The sequence below is a fragment of the Anser anser genome, assembly GCF_964211835.1.
Source record: "Anser anser genome assembly, chromosome: 3".
Classification (NCBI taxonomy): domain Eukaryota; kingdom Metazoa; phylum Chordata; class Aves; order Anseriformes; family Anatidae; genus Anser; species Anser anser.
In genome coordinates, this window is record NC_139722.1 from 102166509 (window position 1) to 102194175 (window position 27667).

At 34.9% G+C, this 27667-nt stretch overlaps 1 protein-coding gene across 1 annotated transcript in view; it reads left to right on the top strand.

The window, feature by feature from the left end:
* USH2A (usherin) overlaps positions 1-27667 on the top strand; it is a 416419-nt gene that overhangs the window by 209659 nt on the left and 179093 nt on the right. The window contains exons 33-36 of the mRNA XM_083828188.1: positions 12489-12648; positions 13131-13302; positions 17839-17986; positions 25187-25338. Of these exons, the coding sequence (XP_083684314.1) occupies positions 12489-12648; positions 13131-13302; positions 17839-17986; positions 25187-25338 (632 nt within the window). The remainder of the gene's footprint in view (positions 1-12488; positions 12649-13130; positions 13303-17838; positions 17987-25186; positions 25339-27667) is intronic.

Genomic DNA, 27667 nt, shown 5'->3' on the forward strand with positions numbered 1-27667 from the left:
TGACATTAATAAAATGCTTCATCAATTGATGTCTTTTTCTATTACTGTAGGTCCAGATCTTTGAGTATTTTGAGTATTGATTCAAGTTTGATTTTAAAAATATTTGATGGTCGGAATGATTGAAGGAAGATTCTTGTACTTTCAAAATCTGTTTCCCTGTCCTCCTAAGTTAGGTATGCAAAGCATGTCATGTCATAAAAAGCATGAAAGGCATTCTGGGATCCTTCTTTTCCTCTTGAATTGCTGCCAGATATCTAACCGAGGCTTCAACACTGATCACCTTAATTGTTTACATAAAGCCTAATAACCTTTTAGTAAGTACTGAACTCCATCATGCTTTACACTAGTCTTCCGTGAAATACTGTATTTTTATGACAGTCTATTTCTGACTGAAGCTTTTTACATAAATTTTAGTTTGAAAACTGGTGGGGATTTTCTCTCTCTCTCTCTCTCTCTTTTTTTTTCCCTCTACATTTTCCTGTTTTTTATTCTATAAATAGAGTAGAAATCACAGTGATGTGTTACCAGGAGAGTAACTAGTGCATGGCCAAAAATATTTAAGTGAACATAAGTCTAAACATATAAGAAGAACATCAGATTAGTGTACTTTAAGTAATGCTTATCCTCATGGAATTAAGATGAATGCAAGTGTGGATGAGAAACATCGTTACTGTTCTAGTAATGGCTGCTGTTGGATATACCACATTTCTTTATTGTAAGACACATGTGCAGTATGCATATCTTGATTTTTTTTCTGTGCATCTAGTTATGTTTATGGCTACATGTAAATAAGCATCTGGATTTCTAATTTCAGAACAGTGCTGTTCAATCATTTTGGTAAGGAGAGGCACTGCTCATGGTCTGCACATGCAAAAGTATAAGTGATTTTTACACTGATAATATGCTGCCAGTTTTTGGTATCTGGAAGTTTATCGTTAGCAATTTATAATTTTAGTTTGTGATTTCATCAATTTAATCAATAAGCTTCTGTGTTCTTTCTGTGAAGATTTGTGGTTTCCATCAATAGAGATGCATAAATATATACATTTTTACACAAATATATTGGGGAAGACTTTTAATATTTTTATTATATATTTTTTTTCTAGCCAGTGTAAATCTGAGTTGTAATCAGTTCTGAATAGACAGTAGGGGCAGCTAAAACACAGTATGTTTAAACGTAGGTTTTGTGTTCAGACCAGACAAACAAGATCTTGAAATCAAGACATCTGTACAGTATTTTGAATTAATTGCTATTTATTTCTGTATTACAAAATACATATAGGATGAAAATGAATATTCCTCATTTGGAAGTTTATGTGCATGTTTGTGGAAGCTCAGACAACATTTGAATGCCTTCTTGATAAAATAGTGGGTGAATAGTTTTGCATCCCCTTTGTTAGAATTATGCAGTGGAAAAGTTTATTCAGATGTAACTAGATAATCTGGTTTATTAGGAGCTTCTGAGTCCTCATGATGGTCTTGCTCATCTGTCCAGGATCATTGTGTAGACTAGTTGGGTTCATACAATTGACACATAAGTGGTGAAAGTTTCTTCGGTCTGTTGCAGGAGAAATTTCGTAAAGGAAGGAAATTATCAATTGTTGAAAGTAACCCATGTTGGTACAAAATGGGTTAGCTTTCTTCTGAAAGTCAAATTTCATACTGACTTCAACTTTGGAGCTTACCTATGATTACTTTAATATTGTTACATGTTTTTTTTCTGATCAAGGAATAATAATTTAATGTAATTGGCAAGAATGTCCTTGTGTTTTCATGAGCTGGAGTTCTAGCCTTTTCATTCACTCAAAGGTAAGAATGATCTCCTACATATCTAAATAATTGTGGTGCCTGTTGCTTTTCTTAAAAGTTAGGGTAAAAGTATTTTTTTTTGTTTCAAATAACATGTTTTGAGTTTTGAGGTAATAGCTATTGGGGTTTAATACCATTGTTGCAAATTAATTGTGAAAATGTTAAATTGTACTGGGAATTAAAATACATGTATAATTGAAGTCTTTCTCCTAAGTTTACAGGCAAAGTACATAGAATGTTTGTCAAGGAAAACTAAGAATAAAGTGAGGTACACTGAAGAAAGCAAAAGATAAATAAATCAGAATGAAGGTTACCAAAAAAAGAGAGAGACATCTTAGCTTAACTATGAAAACAGGTTGCATGACAGAGATGGAGGCAGAATAAACAGGTGGCAGATAAAGCTAGAGCATAATTAAAAATATTTGCACGCAGAATAGAGGAGGAAAAAAAAAAAAAAAACAGCTTCAGTTTGAAATGGTTTGGAGACATTATAAGAAGATTTCTTTCACTGTAGGGTCTGCCCCTAGTGATGCCTCTGATGCCTCTTTGGGAGGTACGTTAATCAGCACAGTAGTGCTTCATCCAGAGAACAAAAATACATTAAAGTAACTAGGTTCAATCAACTAGATTCAAGTAACTAGACTCAGATCATTTCTTGTTCCTATACCTTATCACCAGGTAACAGAGTGCTTTTAGAGGTAGAATTACTGTGGTGGAAGCAGCAGGTTCTGCAAAATCCGTGGCCCACATGTGACGTCATATAAATTGTGGTCACAATAGGCTTTAGTTTGCAGACTTTGGCAGAGAAGGTGGAGATGTGAATGGGCTTAGAGATTACCTTGAAATACTCTCTTTAAGGAGACCCAACTAGAGGTGCAGTATGTCATGCTGACTACAGTGTAACAAAGGTCCATTTGTGAGTTCTGTGTTCTCTTTGATGTTGAAAAATTCAGTTTATTCTGGCACGTTCTGAAAGCACTGAGAGTTAACGTCTGCCTCTTACAGTCATGTCCCTGAGTATAGTAAGCAAACTGGAAAAGATGACACCAATACTGTAACAAAGCGAAGAGATTCCCAACCATGAATACTAAGATATAGTGTCTGTTGTTTTTTTGCAAGAAAAAAAAAAGGGAGTGGCACTTACAAAATCTAAGGCTAAGGAGGGAAAACAAACACACGCCTTTGTGGAGCAGTGGGACTGAAAAATATACCATGTACTACATGCACAAGATTGAAGCGGGAGAGGATTGGGGTGAAATTCAAAAGTCTTAATTCACACCACTTGTGAATTATGCATCTCTCTCTCACTAGTAGGCGTAAAAGCATAATTCTAATCTGTTCTTATTACTTATTTATAACATGCAGTAAAATGTAAATTCTATGCCTCCTTTGTACAAGCTTAACATGCAAGTTTAGATATGCAGATATTTCAGGGAGCCTATGTAGACAACTTTCTTGGCATAGCACTCTGTTGCCAATTAGAGGGCATAAACTTCAAACAGTAAATTAAACTGAGTCTTCCCTACCATTTACAGGAGGAATATAGACAGGATGTAAGAAATAAGGGAGAGGACCAACAGATAATAGGCACATTCATCTTGAAATAAACTACTCTGAGTTATTATTATTTATGATAGTTATTGTTATTAATAAACTACATGTGGGATACAGAAAAAGCCTGCAACAACCACTGAATTTATGAGACTGGGGACAGATGCATGCTCTTTCTTTTATATCGCTGGCACTGATCGATTTGTATTTTTCCCTGATGATGGTTTATGCTATTATAACTGTTTGGTGGCTCCTTACTATTGAGTTATGGTTGCAAAGCACTTCACAAACGAGAACAAGCCTCTGAATGTTATATCCTAATCTGCACATCCTATAGATATGCCATAATACAGAGCTGCTGACTGCACCACCTGTGATCTGTGTACCCACAAACATGATTTATTCTGGTAATCCCAGTTTAATGCATCACATCAGATTGTGGCAGTTATGTTATCTGATGACATTACTGACACTACATAACATGACTGGGTAGTGCTACATGTCAAGTTGAAAAAAACTTTGGGCTTTTCACGGATTTTTTTTTCCTCCTTTACTATGTATGCGTTGAAAAAATATATAGAGCAAATGAACTAAAAAATAAATGCAAAAAGAGGTCTCAATAATTTACACCAACTACATGTTGACCATATCAATGACTCAACAGCTGGGGCTGATTCCTCTGGTAAGGACAGAGGAGAACAGATAGGAGTACAGTATATTTTACAATGCTGATAATTCTGCAGCCGACTGAAAACTAGCTCAGCTTTTGTAGTCTTCCAACAGATTTAACTTACTGCAAAATGTCTTGTCTAGGAGTGGTGCTCAGAAGCTGAGTCCTCACACTATTCCTGTTCAAGCACTACAGTAATGTTTTAGGAAAATCTTTTATTCTCTGACCATAATTCAGATATACAGAGCTGCTCTGGTCCTGGGAAGGCAATAGTATCTCTTCTGCCAAAACTCTTAAATCACATGACGCCTTGCCTGGATGGTGAGAATTGTTCTCTAATCATTTTGCATTGGAACTGTGCAAAACGGTGGAAAAAGTTACCCATAATGGAGGTTTAAAATACATCATAGCTAAATAAGGGTTATAAATTCATAATCTGTAATCTCTAGCTGATACCACTTTGAGCAGTTATTGTCATATTTTTCTTGATTAGATTCCAATATCTGGTCTGAGTGTCCTGTCCTAAGTTTCTTGATGAATTTTTGGAGGTTGAATATTTTGTTGATTAAAACAATAATTTTGTTTAAATGGTATTTTGAGATTTAGTGTGCATATTCAATTTCATTAAGTAAAAATCTACTAGTAGATTTTCTTTTAGTCAAAGAAAATATTTCTTTTGGATATTAATTTCCTTCCTCCTCTCCCTGTTTTTGTTTGCTTAGTCAAGAAAACTTAAATATAATAATAATAATAATAGTAATAAAAGAGTGCTGCAGAGTTCTAAGTAGCTTTGGATAAGAGAACTATAGAAATCTTGCAGGGTCTCTGTTCCTCACATTTGCAAATTACAATGATGCTAATTAAAATAGTTTTAAAAGCGCAATGTTGATATTTACTGTGTCTCCCCAGAATTTGATTTATACAGGTAAAGCTGAATCTTCCTGTCAGCAGTAGAGGTTCCATGATTTTAAGTGCAGTGAGTTTAGCTGAAAATTGCACTTTCTAAATTTATTGGATGTCCTTTTTTTTTTCCTGTACTATGGAAGGGGAATTCTTGGGAACACAAGATCCTAATTGCTTTTCTATGTAGCACTTACATACTTATATACGTGTATGGTGTGTTATCTTCTTTGTTTCCTTTTCTCATTTTTTTTTCCTTACTGTCTTCCTAAGACAGTGTTTATATGCCTGTGCTTTCTCATTGCCATTTTCCAGACCACCTTTATTTCTGCAGTCTGTAATATATGCTTTTCCTGATAAGGCTGCACTATTGATTTATAGAAAATGGATAGTAATAGTTGCTGTATTACTTATCATATATTCTTATATAACTTACCATCTCACTGGCTTCTCTTACCACAGCTGCACACTCAGATGTGCTCCTTACTGGGTTGTAAAAGTGGCAGTTTTCTTGACCTGATACAATTAACTCAGCACCAACTGTAAGGTGAATCTGAATTTTGTTTTTATCTCTGCAGCAAGATTAAAATTACTTGGGAGTACAGGGTGTACTTCTGTTAGAGAGCCAATGGGTTCTTGGTCATACTGATGTGATTCCAGAGTAGTTCCAGTTTTATAGCACCAGGTATCTGATATTCAGAATTGCAACATAGTTACCTAGTGCAAATTTATTTCCCAGTTGAAAACATTAAGCTGACATTACTACAGTGGTAAAATGTTCAAAATATATATATATTTTTTAATTTCTCACATATTTTGAGCTTAACTTTGACTGAAAGACCATGTTTTTTGTAATGTATTCTAACAAGTCCCCACCCCCTTCAAGCTGATAGCAATACAATGACTGGACTGGAAGCATTCATGAATGGAAATTTGCATTTAAATCTTAAAAGTGAGTCTATGTCAGGAAGCCTGATGTGCAAATAAATGACAAATAGAGAAATAAAACTAAGAAAGTGATATTGGTATGACCACAATTACTTCTCTTCACGTGCTTGGTAAGAAGGAACGTGCTCTGTCCTCATCAGAGTTTTTCTCCCTTTGACCTTCAGGCTTACTGTGTTTGTCCTGCTGTTATAATTGGAGTGAACTAGGGAGACAGTGCACGTTTTTAACTCCAGTAAACAAATACGTAACTTGGAAGTTCATTACTCTCTTTTGATGCTGAATGTTTGCACTAATTGGCTGTGTGTTATTCTGGCAGCAAGAAAAGTCGAAAGCCAGGCCCCTATGTTTTTCTGATGGTGGTTAATGATGATGGGTCAAGGGAACAGCTTAGGGATGTTAGCTGAGGGAGTGTTCCAGGAGCTTCACACAGGCACTATGATTCTCTTGCATTCAGGGATGTGGGATGGTTTTGCACTCACAGAGGATAGATTGACTGGGGGTAAGTGATTGAAAGAGAAATTTAAATGTTAAATCTGATGCTTCCCTTCCACATTTCCTAAGCAATATGGTCTGTGGCAATCCACGAGTAGAGTTTTCTTCATCTGAGCATCCTTAGCATTTCAAGCTAGTGTGTCCTAACTGGGGAGTGAGAACAAAGTCTGGAGTTACCTGTAGTAACTATCTCAGGGACCTGGCTTTAAAATCAAAGACTGGCATCCTTGTAGTCCAGCTTTGCAATTAAAAAAAAGATACTACAAATGTTTAATAAAAAAGGGTGATATACCTTGCAAAGATAATGGTAAAATTAATAGTTTAAGCAAGAAAAAAAGAAGAAAAGAAACGAAATGATCAGGAGTAGAGACTAATGTGACCTTGTGAGTTGATCACAGTAAAATGTAGTATTTGAGGGATGAGTTTAGGCTCACAGAATTAGAAGAGTTTGGGCTGATAAATGGTAGAAAGATTTTTCTCATAACAGTAACAAGTTACAAGTGCATAATTAAGAGAAACTGTTAGAAAACGTGGAAAAAAAAAAAAAAAGGGACTTTTCCATCTTTTCTAGTAAAACATAGTTCTATTTAAAACAGTTAAGTATTTTGGAGCTACCACTTCTCCAAAAGTGTAACTGTGGCTCTACCACGTGCATGTAATAGCTGCATTAATTCTTTGAGATCATTGCAAACTGAAATGATTAAAGATCCTTCTGTTTCACTTGTGTGCTGAAGGGTTTTCCATTTTTCTTCTTACATATGACTTCTTAATTATTTATTTTTTTTTCTACACAGGCCAACACATGACTGTCATGTTTTTGGGGGCTCCTGTGTAATACCTAGTTTTATGCTATGCTCTTTAATTCTCCAGATGCAGCAATGAGGTTGTATCTTACCTGAACTCTTTTATAAACCTCAGCTCCAGTGAGGATTTATTCCTTTATGAGAAATTTAGAAAACCAGCAATACTTATTGCTGAGTTAAATAGCTTCTAAAACAGCATTTATTGGCCAGCTAGAAGCAAAGTTGTTTAGTCCATATGCCATTGCGTCAACACCTTTCCTGGTTAGAGAGCAGAACAGCAACTTATGTCGCTTCCTGAAAATAATCATTTGTGCTCCTGTGTTTGTCTTCTCTTCCTTTATTCCTTGCCCTTGTTTTTAGTAGCTTCACAAAATTCTTTTAATTCTAATACTAGAACAGTCTTCAGGAGATCTGTGAGAAAGATGCAGCACTAGTATAAAACCTTCCCAAAGGAGGTTGTACATTAGTGCTGATTCTTCAAGGGTCAATATAATTAAGTGACTGGTGCTTTATAAATACAGAAAGCAGAATATACTATACTGAAAGTTATATGTGAATTGTTGCTTGTTTTCAGAAAATGGTGGAAGGGCAAGAACTGCTAACGATATCCTATGAAATAAGCCTGATAATACAATCTTGGCATCTCCTCTGATTGTGATTTTTTTACAATAGTGCATAAAAATCAAATGGGGGCATTGTTGTATCTTGGTGATGTGGATTTATGGTCCCAAAGAGTTTACCTTCTAATTAAATATTAAGTTACTGTGAGTTAATTTAACAGACTATGAGAGAGAAAATGAAAGGAAGTGAGTGATGAGCTGAAGCAGTCATACAATCTACCTATGTGAACAACGTGGTGATTGGAATTCCTTGGAAGTTTTTCATCTTCATACTCGCAGCAGGTTTGCTTTGTTGTGCTGCTAACAATCCCTTGCTACAGTGCTGTCGTATTATTTTCCTTTGAATATAGCAGTGGGATAGCTATTGTCTCAATTGTTTTCCTGAGAGAAACTATGTAGGGTTCCTTACACAAGTCACTTTTCAGCTGAGCACTCACCAGGACAGTACGTCCTTACAATAGGTTCCTGAAATCAGGGAGAGTGGAAGAGGAGAGGGAGGAAGGGTATGTGATTCTTCTGCTATAAACCTAAATGCAGCATACCGTATAGTACAGATAAATTAAAACACTGTAGACATTAATACTGTGTTATTTTTGAATTGTGATGTACTCTAACACTTTGACTGTAAAGTTCATGTTTTGAATCAAGTTCTTAAATCTCAAATTTCTTTATTTTTATCTGCTGTGTTTTTATTCTCCATCTCAGCAAAATCTCTGCTAAAAGTAGCATCGTGGTGTTAACATATTATCTTTCAAAGACTACCCATTAAGTTTGATCAAAGCAAAGTGAGTGTTCTTATTGACCATCCAGAGTCATTCTTTATTCTTTCTGTCTCATGCATTGATTGTGCTATCAGAACTTGTGTTGGTGGTTATTAGAAACTGCATATATACCAACCACTGTAGTTAAATAGCTGCCTTAGTGTGAGGAGTTCCACATACATTATAAATATAGTGGTATGCAAATGTCGATTTTAATGATAGCCACTATAGTTAGCAATTATCTTGCTGACATATGAGCTAGAAAGGAATTTAGTTTGTTTGTATTGCCTCTGAGGTAGAAGATTCCTTGCATCATCTAGAGTAAGTTACAGTCTTAAAATATACATGTTTTTTTATTTTAGTTTTCTTGTTTTGTTTTGTTTTTGATGTGAAAAATGATTAATTATTTTCCTGGCTACCTGCTACCTTAGTAGAGTGATTTGAGGGAATCCTGTACCTGCTTAGAAGGTGTCTTTTATGCTTGCCCTTTGGTACCCTTCTAGGTCCAGAAATTAATACAAGATAAAATCCTGACTTTAGGCTTCTCTTAGTAAACCTCTGTAATTTTTAAATTTAGCTTTGTTTTGGAAAGAAATCAGTAATTTAAGAGAGTAGCTATTGGAAAATTGCAGTAAGAAGCATTTGATACTATTTTGAAGTAAAACAGGGGCCTGGAATGGAGGAACAAATGAGAATATAACATGATCACGCAAAAAATGTCTCTAGTTTCCTAATGTAAAATAATAATAATAATAAAAAAAACCAACAGTTTTTTGCTGTGAGTTACAAAGAAAATAATTCTCTGCTTATTTGGTTCATTTTGTAGATTGAGATCAATGAAATTCTTTCAGCAACAGCATGAAATCAATTGTAAAATAGCATATAATTCATGCTCTATATTGTAAATTATAGTTTGTTTGACATTAATCACTGAGGTTTCCATGCACTGTGATGTATTTTCTTGTAACACATTTCTAGATAATGCTTGTGGATCCATTTCTAATGTCTGAGTGATCTGTTTTTCATGTCTACAACTGCCTACATTTGATCTTATGCAAATCATGCAATCAAGCAAATGGAAAACAAGGCATTGTTGCTAGAGGACCTTGACAAACAGTAGCTTTGTAGTTTTAAGAACCTCCTCCCTCCTCGTTCAAATTCATGTTCGTATCTGTAGTTTGAGTCCATTAATCCATTATGAAACACTTTGAACTTTAAACAGGAAAATATCTACCAAATCAGATTGTGACAAATGACTGAATCAATTATGATTTGATATGATTTTTATTATTCAGTTTGTCAGTTTCTAGTTCTAAGTTTTTAGGAAAAAAAGCCTTTGCTATATGCAGGCTCATCCAAACCTTGATGAAATCTATGGAGAGATTTTAATTGATGGCAAAGCTCATGCTTTGAGTCACATTCTTAAGTTTCTCATTTCTGTATTTTCTTCTGCTCCCCCTAACTTCATCCTTTTTTTACCCTTCATAACACCAAAATCTTTCAGACTTCATTGAATGTTTATTCAACATTTATTAGTCAAAATAAATCATCATTCTTAAATCAAGATGAGGAATAAAGACCTCATTTGATCCTAGTCACATGTGGCTTTTTCCATATTTTATCTCTTTTTATTCTTTTTTTTTTTGTTGTTAACTTCTCCTCTTTCTTTCCTTTCTCAGCATCCTCTTGAATTGATCCCAAAGGACTTTGCTGCTCTTTTGTCTTGTGTTTCCATTCCATGTTATTCCCATTCTTTTGATTTTTTTCCTATTTCCCTGTCATGTATTTTTGCCTTTTCCATTCCAGGGACTGAGATACACATAATAAAGTCCTGTTCCCCCCCCCCCCCCTTTTTTTTAAACATTTTCCATCTTCCATTCTCTTAATTCTTGAACAAGTTCCTCCCTCTTCATATTTAACTAGGTACTTCCAGAAACTCTTATTCAAGCAAGTAGTCTCATCAGCTAGAGTGTGCATCAAATCATGGTTTTTCTGTACAAGCTACTTTTTCAAAAAAGCAGTTAGTTGATGAAGGATTTTCCTTAAAGATGAGAAAAATATCCCTCTCTCCTGCCATCCCAAATCTCTGTACTATGAAAAGAGTCATCTACCGTAAACAAATGGAAGAGGAGAAATCCACTCTTTCTCTTCTTCCTTCTCTTGTGCTATATTCGCACTAAGCGTAGCTCCACAAGACAATGTCAGCTTAAACAGAGGAATGTGTATTCGTTGTTTACAAGGATATAAATTAAATAGGTGCCACAGATAGCTTTCAGCTGTTCATTCAGGTATTTCTAAAACTGAATTCCTTCTGGTCACTTTTTTACCCACCCAGAATATGGAGTACAGAGATTTATCTTGCAGTTTTCCATCCTCCTCTATACTTTTTGTGGTTTCCTTGATGGCAGCTGGGGGGAAGCAAGGATGCAGGATGGTGTACACTAACGAGGGCAACACAGTTGGTGCAATGTATGGAGTTTGCTTTCTCTGCTTTCTGAGCCAGCTTGAGCACCTGCTCTGTAGTGTGCCTTCCCCCTCTCACCCACATAAGCACTGCTTAACCCTGGTGGAATCAGACCCATTATGTTGATTAAACATGTCACTGTGTTACAGGCATCCCCTTGATGATTTTTTTTTAAGTTAAAACAGTTGTGTTTTTTTTTTTTTTAACTCACATTTTGCCATGTGCTTTATAGGAAGGATACCGCTGAATGATAACTGAGTTTTCAATAAAAATGAAGGAATTCATCTGTCCTTACAAAGACTGGAATAAATCAGGAGGAATTCCATTGCAGTTGGGACTGGGGACACTAGATGAGGGGAAAACTAATGAGAAAGAAGTTGGGTCTATGGTATTTCTGCTTTAGTGATGCCTTTGTCATCCAGGTGCAATTTTTGAATTTGTGCTCACAAATATTTTGCACAAAATGATAGTTGGATATTATTTGTTTCTAGAAACACTAGCATTTGTTATGTATAGCAAAACTGCAGAGCTTACTGGCTTACTAAAAATTTGCTTTTATAACACTTATTTTACTTGTACACCCTATACTGTTGCCAAAATCTCAATTGTAAATTCCTACTTAAAAGATTTGCTCATTAAAATCTGCAATTTGTATTGCAATGAGAATGAAAATGATTAGAAAATTCTGTCTGAATTACTCTCCTACTATAATTTTTCTAACAAACATTCTTTATTAGTACAGGATTCCTAAAGAATATATGAAGCTAAAGATCTTTTGGAATATTTATTTAGCAAAGATTATTCACCATTTTCTGCAGTAATTGAAACTCAAGTTAACTTATAATAAATAACAACTTAACAGTTGTTTTCCTATAATATTAGAAAAGTCTCTTACTGAAATTTATATTACAAATGTTTGATGAGGACAAATAGGAGACAACAGGCCAGTCTGAGTGGTGGCAACGGTAAGCTTCAGAGCTTCCTTTGTGTTCATGCTTAAAGTGAAATTGCGCAGTGCAATTGCGAAATGATTGTGAATCATTGTGTGTATCAATGCTTGACATTTGTGTAACATACAGCACATTTTTAGAAAAATGCAATCTGTTAGTGAATCTATACTTGTTTTCCATTAAATTGATATGATTTAATCATGTTAAGGGTGATCATTTGCCACTGTAGTAAATTAATATAGTATGTAACACCAAAGAGTCTCCTGTGTAACTGTACTGTACAATGTGGCCATCTTAACCAAAGTGACCTCCCTAGATCTGTTAGTAGTCCAAATTTGCAGTTATTTGATATTAAACAACAAACACTTCTTGTCACTGTTCTGGGACAAATCTGTAACATTTGAGAAAGATAGGTTCCCCTTCCTCTTGATTTTCTGAATTAACTACCCTCTGAAAGTTACAGAGAAACAAGATAAAATTAATAAGCAAAGTAAATTTGCATTTTCTTTTTTTGCCCTAGATTTAGCAGTTTTTACGCCACACCAATTTCTGCTCACTGCCTGCACGCTTGCTGGCTGTACAAACAGTTCCCAGGTCACCTTGTTTACAGCACAGCTGCCACCGTCTCATGTAGATGCCCCGGTCCTGACAGTTTTGGATTCTAGAACAATATATGTACAGTAAGTAAGGATTTCTTTTTTCCTGACAACACAATAGTGCATCAGTTTATTCAAGAATTCCAGTGAGTTCAATCAGGGGAAGGGTTTGTGACATAAAATTAAATTTATTATGATTAAATGCATAGAAGTGATTAGTTTAGTGGTTCTGTGCACCTTCTGATTATCACTTGCCAACTTAATTTCCATTTTGTCTTTACGCAATCAGTATAACCTACATATGGGCATAGCCTCTGCAAACTTCAGTGCAGGAAATGTTCTGGTGATATGCCCGTTTTGTAGCCCCTGCTTTGTGCGTTATTGTAATCATTTATCTACTGAGTACAAATACTGCATTAGAGTATTTGCCTTAGATTTATTTTTATGGTTGCCCAAGTATGTTTTCCAATTCTTAAGATAAAATCCACAAAGTCCCAGTTACATTTTTTTTTTCAGTACGGTTTGAATCTTTCTCGGTCTTAATCATATTTTGCTTTTATTTGCAGATGGAATGAACCAATAGAAGTAAATGGAATTCTAGATCGCTATATACTTTATATTACTAACAATGAGCAGAATTTTACAAAGTGGAATGTAATCTATAACAGCACAGAACTTTTTCTGGATTTTACTATTCAGCAGCTTTTCCCGGGTACTGAATACTTCATAAAACTAGCTGTAAGTTTTAAAGATGTGTAATGGAGGTGTAAAATGGTGAAAATGATTCCGATTTTGTTAACACCTTAAATAATGGTTCATGTGCCTGCTTTTTAACCTCTTCTTTCTGAAACTAGGGCTGATGAGCTATCCTGAATAGAGACAGGTGCTTTTTGTTTCAAAACAGGCCCTCAAAAATGTGTATGTAATTTAAATACACATTTTCTTCAGGGATAACTTGAATGTTAATTGGTCAAGATTCTGGTCAAGAATTGACCAGAACTATATGAAAGACTTAAAAATGTTGCCTGCCCCCAACATGTGAAAAAATGTTTAATGTATTTGAAAATGATGGCCTTTCATATTTTGTACCAAAAGTCTTTGTTTTTTTTCATAAAATCCATACATAGAAGGAAATACCAGAAAGGAAAAGAGTTCACTGTAACGTAGCAGTTTGTTTATTCAAAATATTTTAAAAGACCTCAGTGTTTTCATTGCATTTCTGTAGTAATGCTTTTGGTTTTGTGATAATATGGAGAAGATTCAGTTCACTAACAAACCTGAAAATATGTATATAAAAGCATGAGATTGTCCCTTGTTTTAAGCACACTGTTGATTTTATAACAATACCTTTATAAGGATATTTGCTTTGATAAATGCCATAGAAAAATATTCCACTCTTGATTATGAATAAATTTACATTTATGTAGACTGGGTATGCATTCATTTTTTTTCCTCCCTTAACATGCTCTTGAATGTTCTAAATAGTATGCCACAAAAAAAAAAAAAGACTACTTTCAGGTGATGATAAGGATCTGACTCGAACTTGAAAAAACAAGGATATTCTGTCTAATTAAAGCTTACATTTGTGTTGAAATTAATTCATCTGTGCCCAGACATTTCAGCATAGTAAATTGTATACCATATAAAATAGTACCATGTCCAAAACTGCAACAGTACTTCAGCAAACACACTTTAAACCTTCATAAGCAAGCAAGACTATCAAAAGTATTTGTGCTGTCCTGCTGTGCCACAGCTTTTCTATGCTCCTGCACAGCTCCTGAACACAGGCACAAGGAGAAAGAATCAAAGGAGAATGAACAGCTAGGATCTGGAGAGCAAACAGGACTGCCTCATTTGGTAGTTCTGCCTTGGGATATAGTTAGAACAATGAAGTGGTGTGTAGATTTTGCTTTTATTTCACTAAAGTGTACAACTCTTCTCAAAGTTACTGAATACATTTTTAGGAACCCTTGATCTTTATATTTTATTTCTCTCTCATATATCTATAAATATATATATACATTTGGATTGACATCAGTGATAACCAGAAACTGAGAGAAAGATAATTTCTTCTGGTGATGGTTAACCAGATAAAATGGTCTGTTATAGGCAGGCTAGAAGATATAAGTGTCCTTGCAGCTTTGAACATAGCAAGTCTAAAAAAGTACATGAGATGCCCGATTTTTTTTGGTATGGTAGAACAGGTAGTCTTAAAATATTTGTACCCATTGTATTTAGAACTTGTCAGAGTAGTTTGAGAACTATGTAAAAGTAGAGATTTACAAGTTATGAAGGTTAAAAGTAGACAATTGTTATACTTGAAGCAAAAAGGTAAAAAATAATAAAAAAACACAGCACAAAAACAATCCAACAACAACAACAACAACAACAACAATAATAATAATAATAATAATAATAATAATAATAAACAAGCCCATGAGCAGTCCTCTCCCCCACCCCAAGAAAATGAAACAAAATAAAAGAATCAAACCAAATGCTCCTGGAAAGAAGTCGAAACATTTAGCGTTTCAAATGTAGTTTTATCTGAATTTTATTAAAAGTTTTAAAACAAAAACAGCATACCTTAAACACTGGAAGCTTAATTAAATTCTTCATTTTTTTTGTCTGGGATGAGATAGTTTGGTAAGCTAGAGAATTTTTCTTTTTGCTTGTTTCACAGGTAACACTAATTTTGCTTTTTATCCATGCAAAAACAGTTTTGGGTTTATGTGGGTAATTGGAAGTTGAGTTATCAAAAATTGCAGCTTTGAACATTCAGCTCATTAGGAGAATTTTCAGTACCTCATGAGCTGACGGCTTTAACTTTTGTATGGCAAGGTTAATATAAGTACATTAAATAAAGTTAACAAAATGCTTATCTTTGTATGCTGTTATAATTTTTCACAACTGATTACAGCCATTTAATATGTAGCAATTTTATTGCTACATGCTGTAAAAGAGTGCAAAAGCTTTTGTAAACAAGTGTAATGCTTCTTTCCAAAAGTCAGCTGAGAAGTCTAAGGTCATGTCTATGTGGTTTAGTACAAGGGGACTTCCTTTTGCTCTGTTCCTGCTCTAGGTTGGATGGATGTGAGCCAGGCCATACTGGAAGCAAATGGAAAGCTAAAAGGCTGCATTTGAAATTAGGTGGGGTGTGGCACACCATGGCTTGACTGTTTTCATTTTTTAGCTGTTTAATACCTTCTTTCTGCTGTGTTGTACGGGTAGGCTAGCTCACGTGCTAGCTGGAGAATCACTGTATTGTGTCTCATTATGTGGTGTACATCTGTTCCTTGGTTCTCTAGATGCATCGGTATTTTTTCAAATTTTACCACAAATCTATTCTTCAGTGAAGTTTAGAACTGCAATACGGGATTCAATGTGGTTGTGGGGTTTCATGGCTTTGAGCTGAATGTGATCACTAGATGTGATCATTGAAGTCCCAACAATGTCCAGCCCATTTGGATGCACTAACCTAAAGTTCCACTATTTAAAGTACAGATGAGCTTTGTTTACTGATTTTCACTAGAAGAATCAGAAATTTCATACACCAGCAAGTTTCCAAAATACTAAAATTGATATTAAGGAAATTCAAGAAAAAAATGAATGGGAAGGCTGCTGTTAATGAACCCCTGAATTAAAAAGGCCTCCACTTCTAGGCAAAGCTCAATGGAATGCATTTAGCAAGGGAGTGAGGAACACAGGAGGAAGAGGTCTTCCAGAAGTGTATTTCTGGACTTCTTCCTGCAATCAGTAGGAGCTAAATCATTTGAATAATGGCGTAGCTTTGCTGGAAGTATGATGTTCTTAAACATTTTACTTATCAAAATGTTAAGAATTATCTGAGCATTTGTTTAAGCTGACTTATTTTTAAACACAAACACATTTAAGTAAATGCCATTTTTGGATGTCTCCAAAACTAAGGTTCCATTCTTTCATCATTATTTCACAGCCCAAACGGAACACACGGAGTCATTCTTTAGTTGTGTTGGGAGTGTAAGTTTCAGTGAAATCAAAATGATCTTGGTATATAAAATAGCCTCTCATTTATAACTAGTTCTTAGTTTTACCCATGGGGCTAGTATATGCCTTTGGAGCAGAGTAGGAAATATGCTGACAGTTCTCTGATTGGAAATGCACTCAGAAATAGGAAATTGAAGCTAATCCTTTAAAATAAAATACACATGATTAAGAAAAGCATTTTATTCCTGGGTATCTAGATAGGAAGGTTGTTTTTTTCTTTTTTTTGTGCTGATCCAGAAAGGACTACCTGTCCACTTCAACACAGAGTCAAAAAACAAATGTTATTCCATAAGTTTAATTAATGAGTATCTGAATCTTTGTTGAATTCAGGTTTTAATTTATTTTATTGCTAAAAAAAATAAAATAAATAAATCAATCAAACAAAATATTTAATCCAGTACATAATGTATTTTTGTATATATATTTTTAACTTTTATAGCAAATCCTGTCTCTTGTCACTGATCTTAGTGCAAATAATTGAAAAACCAGTGTATGTAAGAGCTAGCTTCGTAGTTTTCACGTTTCCTCATGTGAAACTTTAAAAGCCTGATATACGAGGTGATATGCAATTTCTTGCACATTGTGTTGCTTCATAATCAAGCAAAATGTAAAAGTGGTGTAATCAATCTTGTCTTCCCTGGTAACTGAAATACAAATGATTTGACTGTTATCCATAAACATGCAATAATAACTGTTACATATTGATTTATAATAGTGTTTTTTCACAGTTTTAATTGCATCTGCACTACACTCAGTCTGCTGTTATGAAGTACAGGACACTCCAAATGTCTTTTTTTTTTTCTTTTTTTTCTGAATGACTATTCATTGAGATAATTTTTAAGTGCACTGCAAGTTTGTCAGTATATTGTCTGAAAGTTGTGAGAACTATTTAGTCAATTCCAGAAGAGTTTTGCACTATACATGATATATATAGTACTGTAATATTCTTTAACTGTTTCTGTGAAAGCAGTGGAAATCTAATTGTGATTGTTGCTCACAGTCAAATGCAAAATACTGAGCCAAACATTAGTATAAGGTTTTGTCAATTTTATGCCTAAAAACTATATCACAAATAACACATTTTTTATTAAGAGGTGACCAAATCTATGATAGGAATATTTTGTGAAAATCATAGACTTACTAAGTTCAGATATGTAAAAAATATAAAACTTCACAAAAATTAATTGCTAGACTCAACAATTATTGGTATTATGTTGAAATATGCTTATTTGTTGTGCTTCATATTTTAAGGCTTGCACTGGAGGTGGATGTTCAATAAGCGAAGCTAGCACAGCTGTAACAGATGAGAGTACACCAGAAGGTGTTCCTGCTCCGAAAGCCCAGTCATATTCATCTGACTCTTTTAACATCTCATGGGCTAAGCCTGAGTATCCGAATGGTAAGTGAACTCTTTTAGCCTCAAGTTAAAAAGATGATTAGTAAAGGTAAATTAATATTCTAAATGGCAGCTTATATGTGGTGCTTAATTTTTAATGATCATTTTAGCACATAAAATACCTGAGATAGTATCATTGTCTGCAGCTAGGAGATTGTGGTTTTCAGCCTTCTGTATGGTTTCAGTGGCTCAAAAGTGCTCCCTTTTGATAGTTCTTGTGTACTGCACTTCATTGTTTAATGTTTTCCGGGACAATTGAGCTGAGGAATAGGCATTCTTGGAGAATATCCATCTACGATGTTCATTCTACCCTCAAATAATACATGAATTTCTTTTACATTAATTGATAACATGATAACATTAGATGTGTTCTGTGTAATCATCTTGGACGTGTACATTTGCATGGCTGCGGAAGTTAAATAATACACTTTCTTTTGTTTAGAAATATTTTCCATTGTGAAATATCCATACGTAACACTTTTGAACAAATGTTTCACCTTGATTTTATTATTATGACAGTTTATATCACAGCAGAGGAAGCTATGCAGAAATCATTGAATGTGACAGAAATGTTTTCCTCATTGGGGTATTGTATTGGTATATATCTCAATTTTTTCTTAAAGTGGTTTCACATGAATTTCATTTTTCCCCCTGCAAGTTTACCCCTGCTTTCAACTGTGGAAGGACACAAGCTGCTTGTACAACTTCACTACAAGGCACTTGAAATGGTTTCCAAAAAATTAGTGATTGTAAGGCTACATATTTGTATCATTCTGTAAGATCTTATGTTACTTTTAAAAGGAAATAAGAGCATGTAATCTGCTGTTAAATAATATATTTGATAATTTATGGTTCCTTGTATGGGTGCCATGCTAGAAGATTTTGCCTCCTGGATCCTTAGAAATCCTCTCATCATGTTACTAATACCCCATCAGCCTCTGTGGCTTAGAGGAAGGAAAAGAGGGGAAGAGAAAAAGGAAGAGGGGGGAAAATAGAGGGAAGAAGGAAGGAAGGCCATGTATGTGGGTTAGTGCCCAAGCCCTGGCCCATTTCCAATTAAATGGACATTTTTTACATCTAATAGTTCATACCAGGATCTGATCTTGTTATCCTTGTATTGTAGGGAAAAGCATCCAAATGGTTTGGAGGGTGGTTTAACTAACCAATGCATGTATAAATATATAAATACACACATGTGTGTATTTATATATGCCTATCTACAAGACAGGATAAAGACCTATAATTTGATAAATTAAGTTCCCTGCGCTTCCTTTAAAGCAAATGCAAGTTGGGAATACATGACTAAACTTGACACACTGGAGGAAACGGTTGCCATCCAGAGGGACCTTGACAGGCTTGAGAGGTGGACTGGTGTGTACAACATGCAGTTCAACAAGGCCAAGTGCAAGGTTCTGCATCTGGGTCAGGGCAATCCCAAACATAAGTACAGGCTGGGCAATGAGTAGATTGAGAGCAGCCCTGAGGAGAAGGACTTAGGGGTACTGGTGGATGAAAAGGCATTGTGTGCTTGCAGCCCAGAAAGCCAACCATATCCTGGGCTGCATCAAAAATATGGCCTGCAGGTTAAGGGAGGTGATTCTTCCCCTCTACTCCATTTTCATGAGACCCCACCTGGAGTACTGCATTCATCTTTGCCCCCCCCAGCACAAGAAGGGGACAGGCCTGTTGGAGCAAGTCTAGAGGAGGACCATGAGGCTGATCGGAGGGCTGGAGCACCTCTCCTATGAAGACAGGCTGAGAAAGTTTGGGTTGTTCAGCCTGGAGAAGAGAAGGCTCCAGGGTGGCCTTCCTGTACTTAAAGAGGGCCTACAGGAAAGCTAGGGAGAGACTGTTTATCAGAGATTGTAATGATAGGACAAGCGGTAACCGTTTTTCACTAAAAAAAAAAAAAAGGTGGGTTTAGGTAAGATAATAAGGAAGAAATTCTTCACTCAGAGGGTGGTGAGGCACTGGAACAGGTTGGCAAGAGAAGCTGTGGATGCCCCATCCCTGGAGGTGTTCAAGTCCAGGTTGGTTAGGGCTTTGGGCAACCTGGTCTGGTGGGAGGTGTCCCTGCCTATGGCGAAGGGGGTGGAACAAGGGAGATGGTAGATGGTCTTTAAGGTCCCTTCCAACCCAAACCATTCTATGATTCTATGAATTTGCACATTGTATCTTCTTGTTAATACGGTGTTTGCTGTACACGGTCTGACTCTCCTTTTAAATATAATAAATAGGTTATTAGAAAACAAAATAAATATAATCGGAAAGCTGTGAATCCACACTAGATGAACAACAGCTGTGAGAAGAATCAGAGGAATTTTATAAAAGAAAATATGTTCTTTAGTCCCTTGTAAAAGTATTCTCTGGTATTTCTATATCTTCCCGTTATTTGAAGCCCATGGAGAATTTTTCCCTTGGAACTGTTGTCATTGTTCAGTAATGTATGGATAGCATGTGTGTTGCCGTTAGACATTTTTTGATGCAGCCAGAATTGGTGGAAGGGACTCAGTATAGCTGGCTGTAGTTGTGGAGAAGGGCTGCTTCTCCTTCCACCTATGAGCTCTTGCCAAGTACCTAAGAGTGGAAGAACTGCTGTCTCATGAGAATTTGACAACCATAAGGGCACTGGGGCCTTCACTTTTTCAGCATAGTGTGGTCTCACTTGCACAATAGTCAACAAAGGTTATGCGAATTTTGTCTTTTCCTTTTCTTCTCCTCCCCCACCTCTTTGGGAGTTTTAAAAGGGCTGTATAACTAATGACACACTTTACCATGCTCCTATTTCTTTTTTTTTTTTTTTCCTATGTGCATCGTTTATTTCATAAAAATAATTAATAAAAAAATTTCTAAAACTTTTCACTGAGTATCTACTTGATCAGGAAAGCTTGCATTGTTCAATAATTTTTATTTTTAATTTCCAGAATATCTTTTGGGCTGCCTAGTGGCCATATCATTCATAATCACTGTATCTGTCAGTATTTTAAAACCGTGTGGGAGGCTGAAGAATGCTGTGGTTGAAAAGACTGAACTATGAGAAAGACCAGCAAAAGGTTCTTTCCCTTAGATTTTGCTGCTTCAGCATTTTAGTGATGTATGTTCATGGTTGGAAGTTAATGAGTTCTAATGTAGCTCCTTTTTTGCAGAAGAATAGAAACTGTTTCCTACTCTTGACTTAACTGGTTCATACTTTCAGTCTACTAGGCGTAAGTAGCACATTTTGAAATTACTGATTTTATCTTGGTTTCAGGCAGAAACCTCTGAACTGCAACAACTTGCATGTCATAAATTGTCATCTCCTTGGTAGATCTCTGCAGCCATTCCTTTCTCTTCTGTTTTCTCACAGTATATGTAGAAGTTACTATGCACTTCCATGGGCTGAGGAAGCTCTTATTTATTAGGTGTTGCTGATGTTGAGTAGGTGTGTAAGCTGAATGGGACAGCATTGCACAGCCATAGACTTTACTATGCCTCTTGTGATATGATATATATGGAGTCAACCTGCCTGTTATCAAATGGACAAAGTTAAGGGGGATTAGTATGCCACTCTTGAGGCCATTTATAGCAAATAGTATTACAGGCTACTTGGGTTCTTCAGAAAAATGGCACAAGAGGAAAAAAAAAAAAAAGCTTTGAGACTTACTGGGCTAAGAGACCACCTAGATGTCAAAGGGTGATGTTATCTGAACATGGACATTGAGTTTCTGGCCTACATTTTTGGTGAATTTAAGGTCAATTTATATTTTGTGAAAAATTATTTCATATAAAGTGGGAAAATGTACACCTATTTCTCTGCCTAAAGTTGCTTCAGATATGTCATTTAATTATCAGGTGTAGAAAAAAGATATTTGGAAAATGATATGCTGAATATGTTTTTAATGCACATTTTCTTTTATCTTATTTTCAAACCAGCAATAAAATAGTTGAGGAGGTATGACCCTGAGGTATGTTACTTTACAGCAAAACCACTTTCTCCTAACTTCTATCCATATACATGTCAAATATGTAGAGAGTTTTCCTCAGTTTAAACCTAAACTGCACAGTTGGGTTTCTTTTCAAGAGCGGAATGCAGTATAGTCAACAGTGATTTTGTCTTCAATTAAACCAAGATTTAATCTATCTATCTAGACTTAATTATGAATAAACTTCATCATTTCATAGCCACCTTGTGCCCCTTCTTAAGCCTTGCAAACACAAATGTGCTATAATCTTCAATATTTTGTGGATGGTAAGCTCTTCAGGAGTATCTACGAAGTCTTGAAAAATAAGTAAATTTTGGTCTGGCTTTGAACCTTTTCCCAGTATGCTTTGGAAGCATATGCTGCTGAGACAGAGAGCCTAAGTTATTTATCCCTGGCCAAAAAGATTTATTGTCTGATTTAGAAAATGTCTTCATATCTCAAACTACTAACATTTTTGTTTTGAAATATACTTTTTCTTTTAATTCTTTAATTTTCTCCAAAGAAGTCATATAAGGCAAAGGCAGAAATAAAATCGACAGATAATCTATCACGTTATTAAAGGTGATTGTTCTCTGACGGTACTGGGATGACTAACAAGAGCTCACAGTATTGACTGTCAGACTGCTCCTCATAGTGGAGATACTGCATAAAGCTGTAGTTGCAGGAACACTTTAAAAGAACAGTCCAAGTAATTATTACTGAGTTACAGCGGGGTTTCCATAGAGGTACCTATGGCACCTACGTTAATATAAAGTTAGTTCATTTATGATTCATGCTGTTACCATAAATATCAAAGGAAATAATGGTGTGATTTGTCCATTAGTTAGTTAGTACCACTGGTATAAGTACTCAAATTACTTTTTTTTTTTTTTTTCTCCCCTGTAGAACACATCCTTAATGACAGTGCTTACGTTTAGGGATGCCCTTATCAGTCTTAAAGTTTTTCTCTTCTGAGATAAATATGAAATATTTTTATTTGATAGTTTGTTTATTTAATGTGGGACAAATATCAACCATTGATGCCCTTGCTTTACAAGCAACTAGATGTGGAACCCCAAGGGATTTTTGCTTTAGGAAGCCTGTCAAATATGGTAGGATTCATAGCGTGTGATTTACCAGGAATTCCTCCCACATATATTTCTCTAGTGTCAGACTTGAGTTTAGCCTCTCACTTTTCTAGAAGAGAAAAGAATTGAGGGGTCTGTGAATCACTTTACCATACACAGCTCTGCATTGCTTTAGCATATTTATCTTTTGAAGTGTAACACTTCAAAGCCCAACTGAAACAGTTGCTTGTATACTTTTATTTATGAAGCATTTCTCCATTGAGAGAAAAATCTTTTTTTCAGTTTCAAACAATCTTCCTCAATGTAGATTCAAAAAATTCTGTTTTAAGCGAAGGAAAGATGAATTGAGCAATTTTTACAATATGAAGATGTTTTCCTTATTATTATTTTTTTAAGTCTCAAGGATACATCATACGTGCCTCAAGATCTGTCATGTCCAGAATAACTGAATGAGGCAGAAGGCAATTCTGGAATATTTTGATTGCAGAATTGCAAACAAGACCAAAAGAACTTGCACTGGAAATCTGAGTTTTCAAATCTACAGGGAAGTCTCCAAGTCCAGTTGAAATCAATGATGTGCAGATACCAAGCTCTTTAGAAAGTCAGACCATAAACATCTGTTTTTTATTCGACCACCCTCAATTATATTTCAGAAAACTAGAATAGCCTCATTCTTGTCCATAATTAGTAAAAATGCTGTAAAGTTATTTAAAAAGGATATCTGTCAACCTCATGTAAAGATTCCTGCACATGCATATGAAACCAGAAGTGGCCATACTAATGGCAACCACTCAGCAATAACTTAAATCTTCACCGTGAAATACTGTGCTTGAATAGAATAAGAATTTCCTTTCTCTTGCTTGCCATGGTGGAGCAAGATAGTATTTGCAGTTTTTTGGAAGGAGAAATGACAACTACAACTTTGTAAAAGATTGATTGCCATTAGATTTGTATTTTAATGTTCTTTCTGGGTATGTACTTCAGCCTGTGAGTGTTCTCAGAAACTGGGATATACGTACATAAAATGGGAAAATCAGAAGCCATCCTCTGAACTAGCTTCAGTTCTAATGAATCTTTCCATAGCTTTGCATTTAATGGTCTTAAGATTTCATATTTAAAGAGCTTAAAAAAAATCAGAAATGAGAAAGATGGAGGAATATCCCTGGGAGAAATGACTCTTTGTAAGCTCAATATCCATAGTCTAAGCAGATCTATAACATTCAGTCTTTAGTTCATGACAGTCAAAGCACTGTGTATGTATAGTCTGTACAGGGTTTGTGCTAACCCATCACACAGCTTTGGAGGAGCAGAGATTTAGATTTCCTTATGAGATGAACAGTCCCCTGTGATTTTTGAGTTCGTGTTAGTAAATTACACCAGAAAGACCATTATCCCCTCTAGAAATCTTTTTGATGTTTGCTTTGAAATTGCAAATATGTTTTCTTTCTTTAAATTGAATAGGTAAAAAATAATTCAGGACTTTTTCTACAGCATACAGATAAGGAAACTATAATCAATACTACTGTCTGGTTTTGTTTTTTTTTGTTGTTGTTGTTTTGTTTTTTTTAGAAATGTGCTAAAACTGTTTGCAAAATAAAATAAATTAATGATATGCCTAATTTGTTGGTAAAATGCACAAAATCTGGGCTAGTTATGAATGAGTATCAATAAGGTGTTTTGCATGACAAAAAAACCTTGATACTGATATATTATAGTAACAGCGCTTGTCTGAGTTGTCCTTCAACATTTCAATTATAATGTCAATCACTGTTTTTTCTAGGTCTAAAGCTGTTAAGACCTGTGAGTCTCTGAGATGGTTTTGTGTGTCTTACCAGTTTCTCAGCCATATGCAGAGTTAGCTGTGAAACAGATCTGCCTCGATTTTCCTAATTCCAGGGTGATGTTAGCTGCTATCCACTAACAGGTTTATTTATGTGTAATCTTTGGAAGAGTGTAATTGTTTTTCAAAGGATGTGGTCCACCAGTGAGGTTTTCAACAATTAAAGATGGGAGTGTGTATTTATTCTGTTATATACACAGTATTCTTAGTTAACTGCTTATCTGTGAGCTATGTGAAATACTACCATGACCCTAGTGTCTGTAGCATTAAAGGTTTTCTTCTAAACTCAGTAGTTGTATGGACATTAAGTGAGTACTATCATGTTGTTTTATAGGTATTATTACCAGCTATGGCTTGTATATGGATGGTGTTCTGATACAAAATTCATCACAGCTAAATTGTTATGCTTATGGACTTGCTCCTTGGAGTCTGCATTCCTTCAGAGTCCAGGCATGTACTGCAAAAGGTTGTGCTTTGGGTCCATTGGTGAGTACATCTATTTGCATTCTGGGAGTGTAAAAAGTGTCAGATGGCAATGAATATCAGAGTAAACGGCGATGATTCACTCTGGTCAGTACTAACCCATCTGGCAAAATGTGACATTTAAAAAAAAATAAAAAAAATCCTGTTTAAGAGCTGCTGAAGATTTGATAGGTCATTGTTAGGCACCGTTCCAAAGTAGAACGTAGGTACAGCAAAGAAAGGCAAAATTTGAAGCTGAAACGCACATTACTGAAATTAAGTAGAATTAATATGCTTTAAAGATACAGATATGAATTAGTCAGATTTATAAGAATGTAATGTAAAGAAAGAGTTACTGTTCCAGTAATGGGCAAATTTCTAGCTGACTGACTGAAAGGACTGAAGTTAATCAGAATTACAGAAGTCAGAAGTCACAATACAGGAACAAGGAAAATATGGTGATTTGCAAATACCTTTTGAATGCAAATATGTGATCAAAATATTCTGCTGGACTTATTTTAACAGTTTTGTACAACAATCCTTTTTTTTTCAGGATTTGAAAATACAGGAATATTAAATATATCGTGAAAGCAAGCCTTCTGAGACTTTTTTTTAATATGTTGTTAAACGCTGTTAGATGTAAAACTGAGCTGATAACTCCAGTATGATTTCATAGTGCTGTAGCTGATGAATAACTGGAATAATATGTACCATGCTCTGTTTGTTTTCAAGCATAAATGAAACCTGTGATAATTCTGTTATTTATTGTTTTGTTTAATTAACCTTATGTGTGCACTTTTAATTTTGTGAACAAAGGAAGAAAAAAGGGAAAAAAGAGGAAAAATTTGTAGTCTTTCATGTTGTTTTTTTTCTCATTTTTCCATCATAATATATAATATCAATATATTGTGGAAATATATTCTCTGGAAAGAACTTTCAGGATTTTTTTTTTTTATGTTATGACTTGTTAATCACATTTCTAGTATTCTCAAGAATGCTTTCTTTCAAATTCTGGTAACATCATCTCTCTCTAAAAGATGACTAGACTATATAACCATTAAACATTTTACAGCTTGGATTCCTTTGAATGATATTTACTCTTAAGAGCTTGAATGGCTTTTTGCCAGTTTTTCTTTTACATTTTTTTACAACTTCTCGTATACCCCAGAAGCAAAGCTTGTTTTAAGGTACTCAATGTGCAATACCCTAATCCATTGTATTAATAGTGATGTTTAAAGACAAGTCATTACCAAACTCTGCATGCAGATGAAACATGCATGTTTTCAGTACTTCTGTCCTATCAAATTGGAATTAAAAGAGAGAACAGAAGACCAGTAGTTACGGATATTAAAATATTTTTAATAGGCTTTTTTCATGTCTCCATTGAACTCCAGACTCATATCTTGACTTTTGAAATAATTCAAAGTAGGGGTTACTGTAGCTGATATTCATCTGCATCATGTGATCAGTACACAAATTGTTTTCCAAAGCCGGTGATCCATCTCTAATCAAAGGAATTGAAGTACAACATCTTTAGTTAGGCTCACCTAAGTGCTGCCAGGAAATTAAAACACTGCGTCTTTATTTGACTTTTTGAAAGATTTTTGTATCAATTATAATATAAATCCAACATTTAGAAAGGAAGAGAATAAAAAAAGGAGAGAGGAGAGGAGAGTAGATTGTTACAGTTTCTGTGTTTCAATTAGTTTTTTACTTGGGTCAGATAGCTGTGTATTGGGTTTTTTTGTTTGTTTTGTTTTAACATGTTGTTAGTGATTATGATTTATTTTCAGGTGAAATGCAAATCTGTAATATGTAAATTCTAAAATGCTGAATTTTAATCTCTTCCTCCTAAAGCCGAAGTATTGCTTTTGTATCTCCTCTTTTTCTGCTTAAGGAAAAAAAAAAAAAAAAAAACAACAAAAAAAAACTGGCTTATTAAGAAATAGTGTAACTTCTAATAGATTCTTTGAGGAATTTGGGAGATCTTATATGCTGATGGTATTGAAATGTGTTGGTTCTTGTAAATATCAGATGCACAAAAAAGAAGGAAATGAATGCAACAGTGGAATGCTTTCAAATGCTCAGTACTGAATTTTACTGCACTGTTTTTAAACTTTAATTTCAGCATTTTTGTTTGTGCACTAACTAAAATTAAAGAGTACTGCCTTTTAAAATTAGATGGTTGACAATGTTTTTCCTTCATTATTATTCAATTTCTATTCAACTCCTATGATTGTTACTTATATGTTAGCAGCATATTTTTATTTTTATTAAATTATTAATAAACATCTGAAAATATCAAAGGATTCTGTATAAAGTAATATTAAGGAAACAAAATACAAAATGTGTT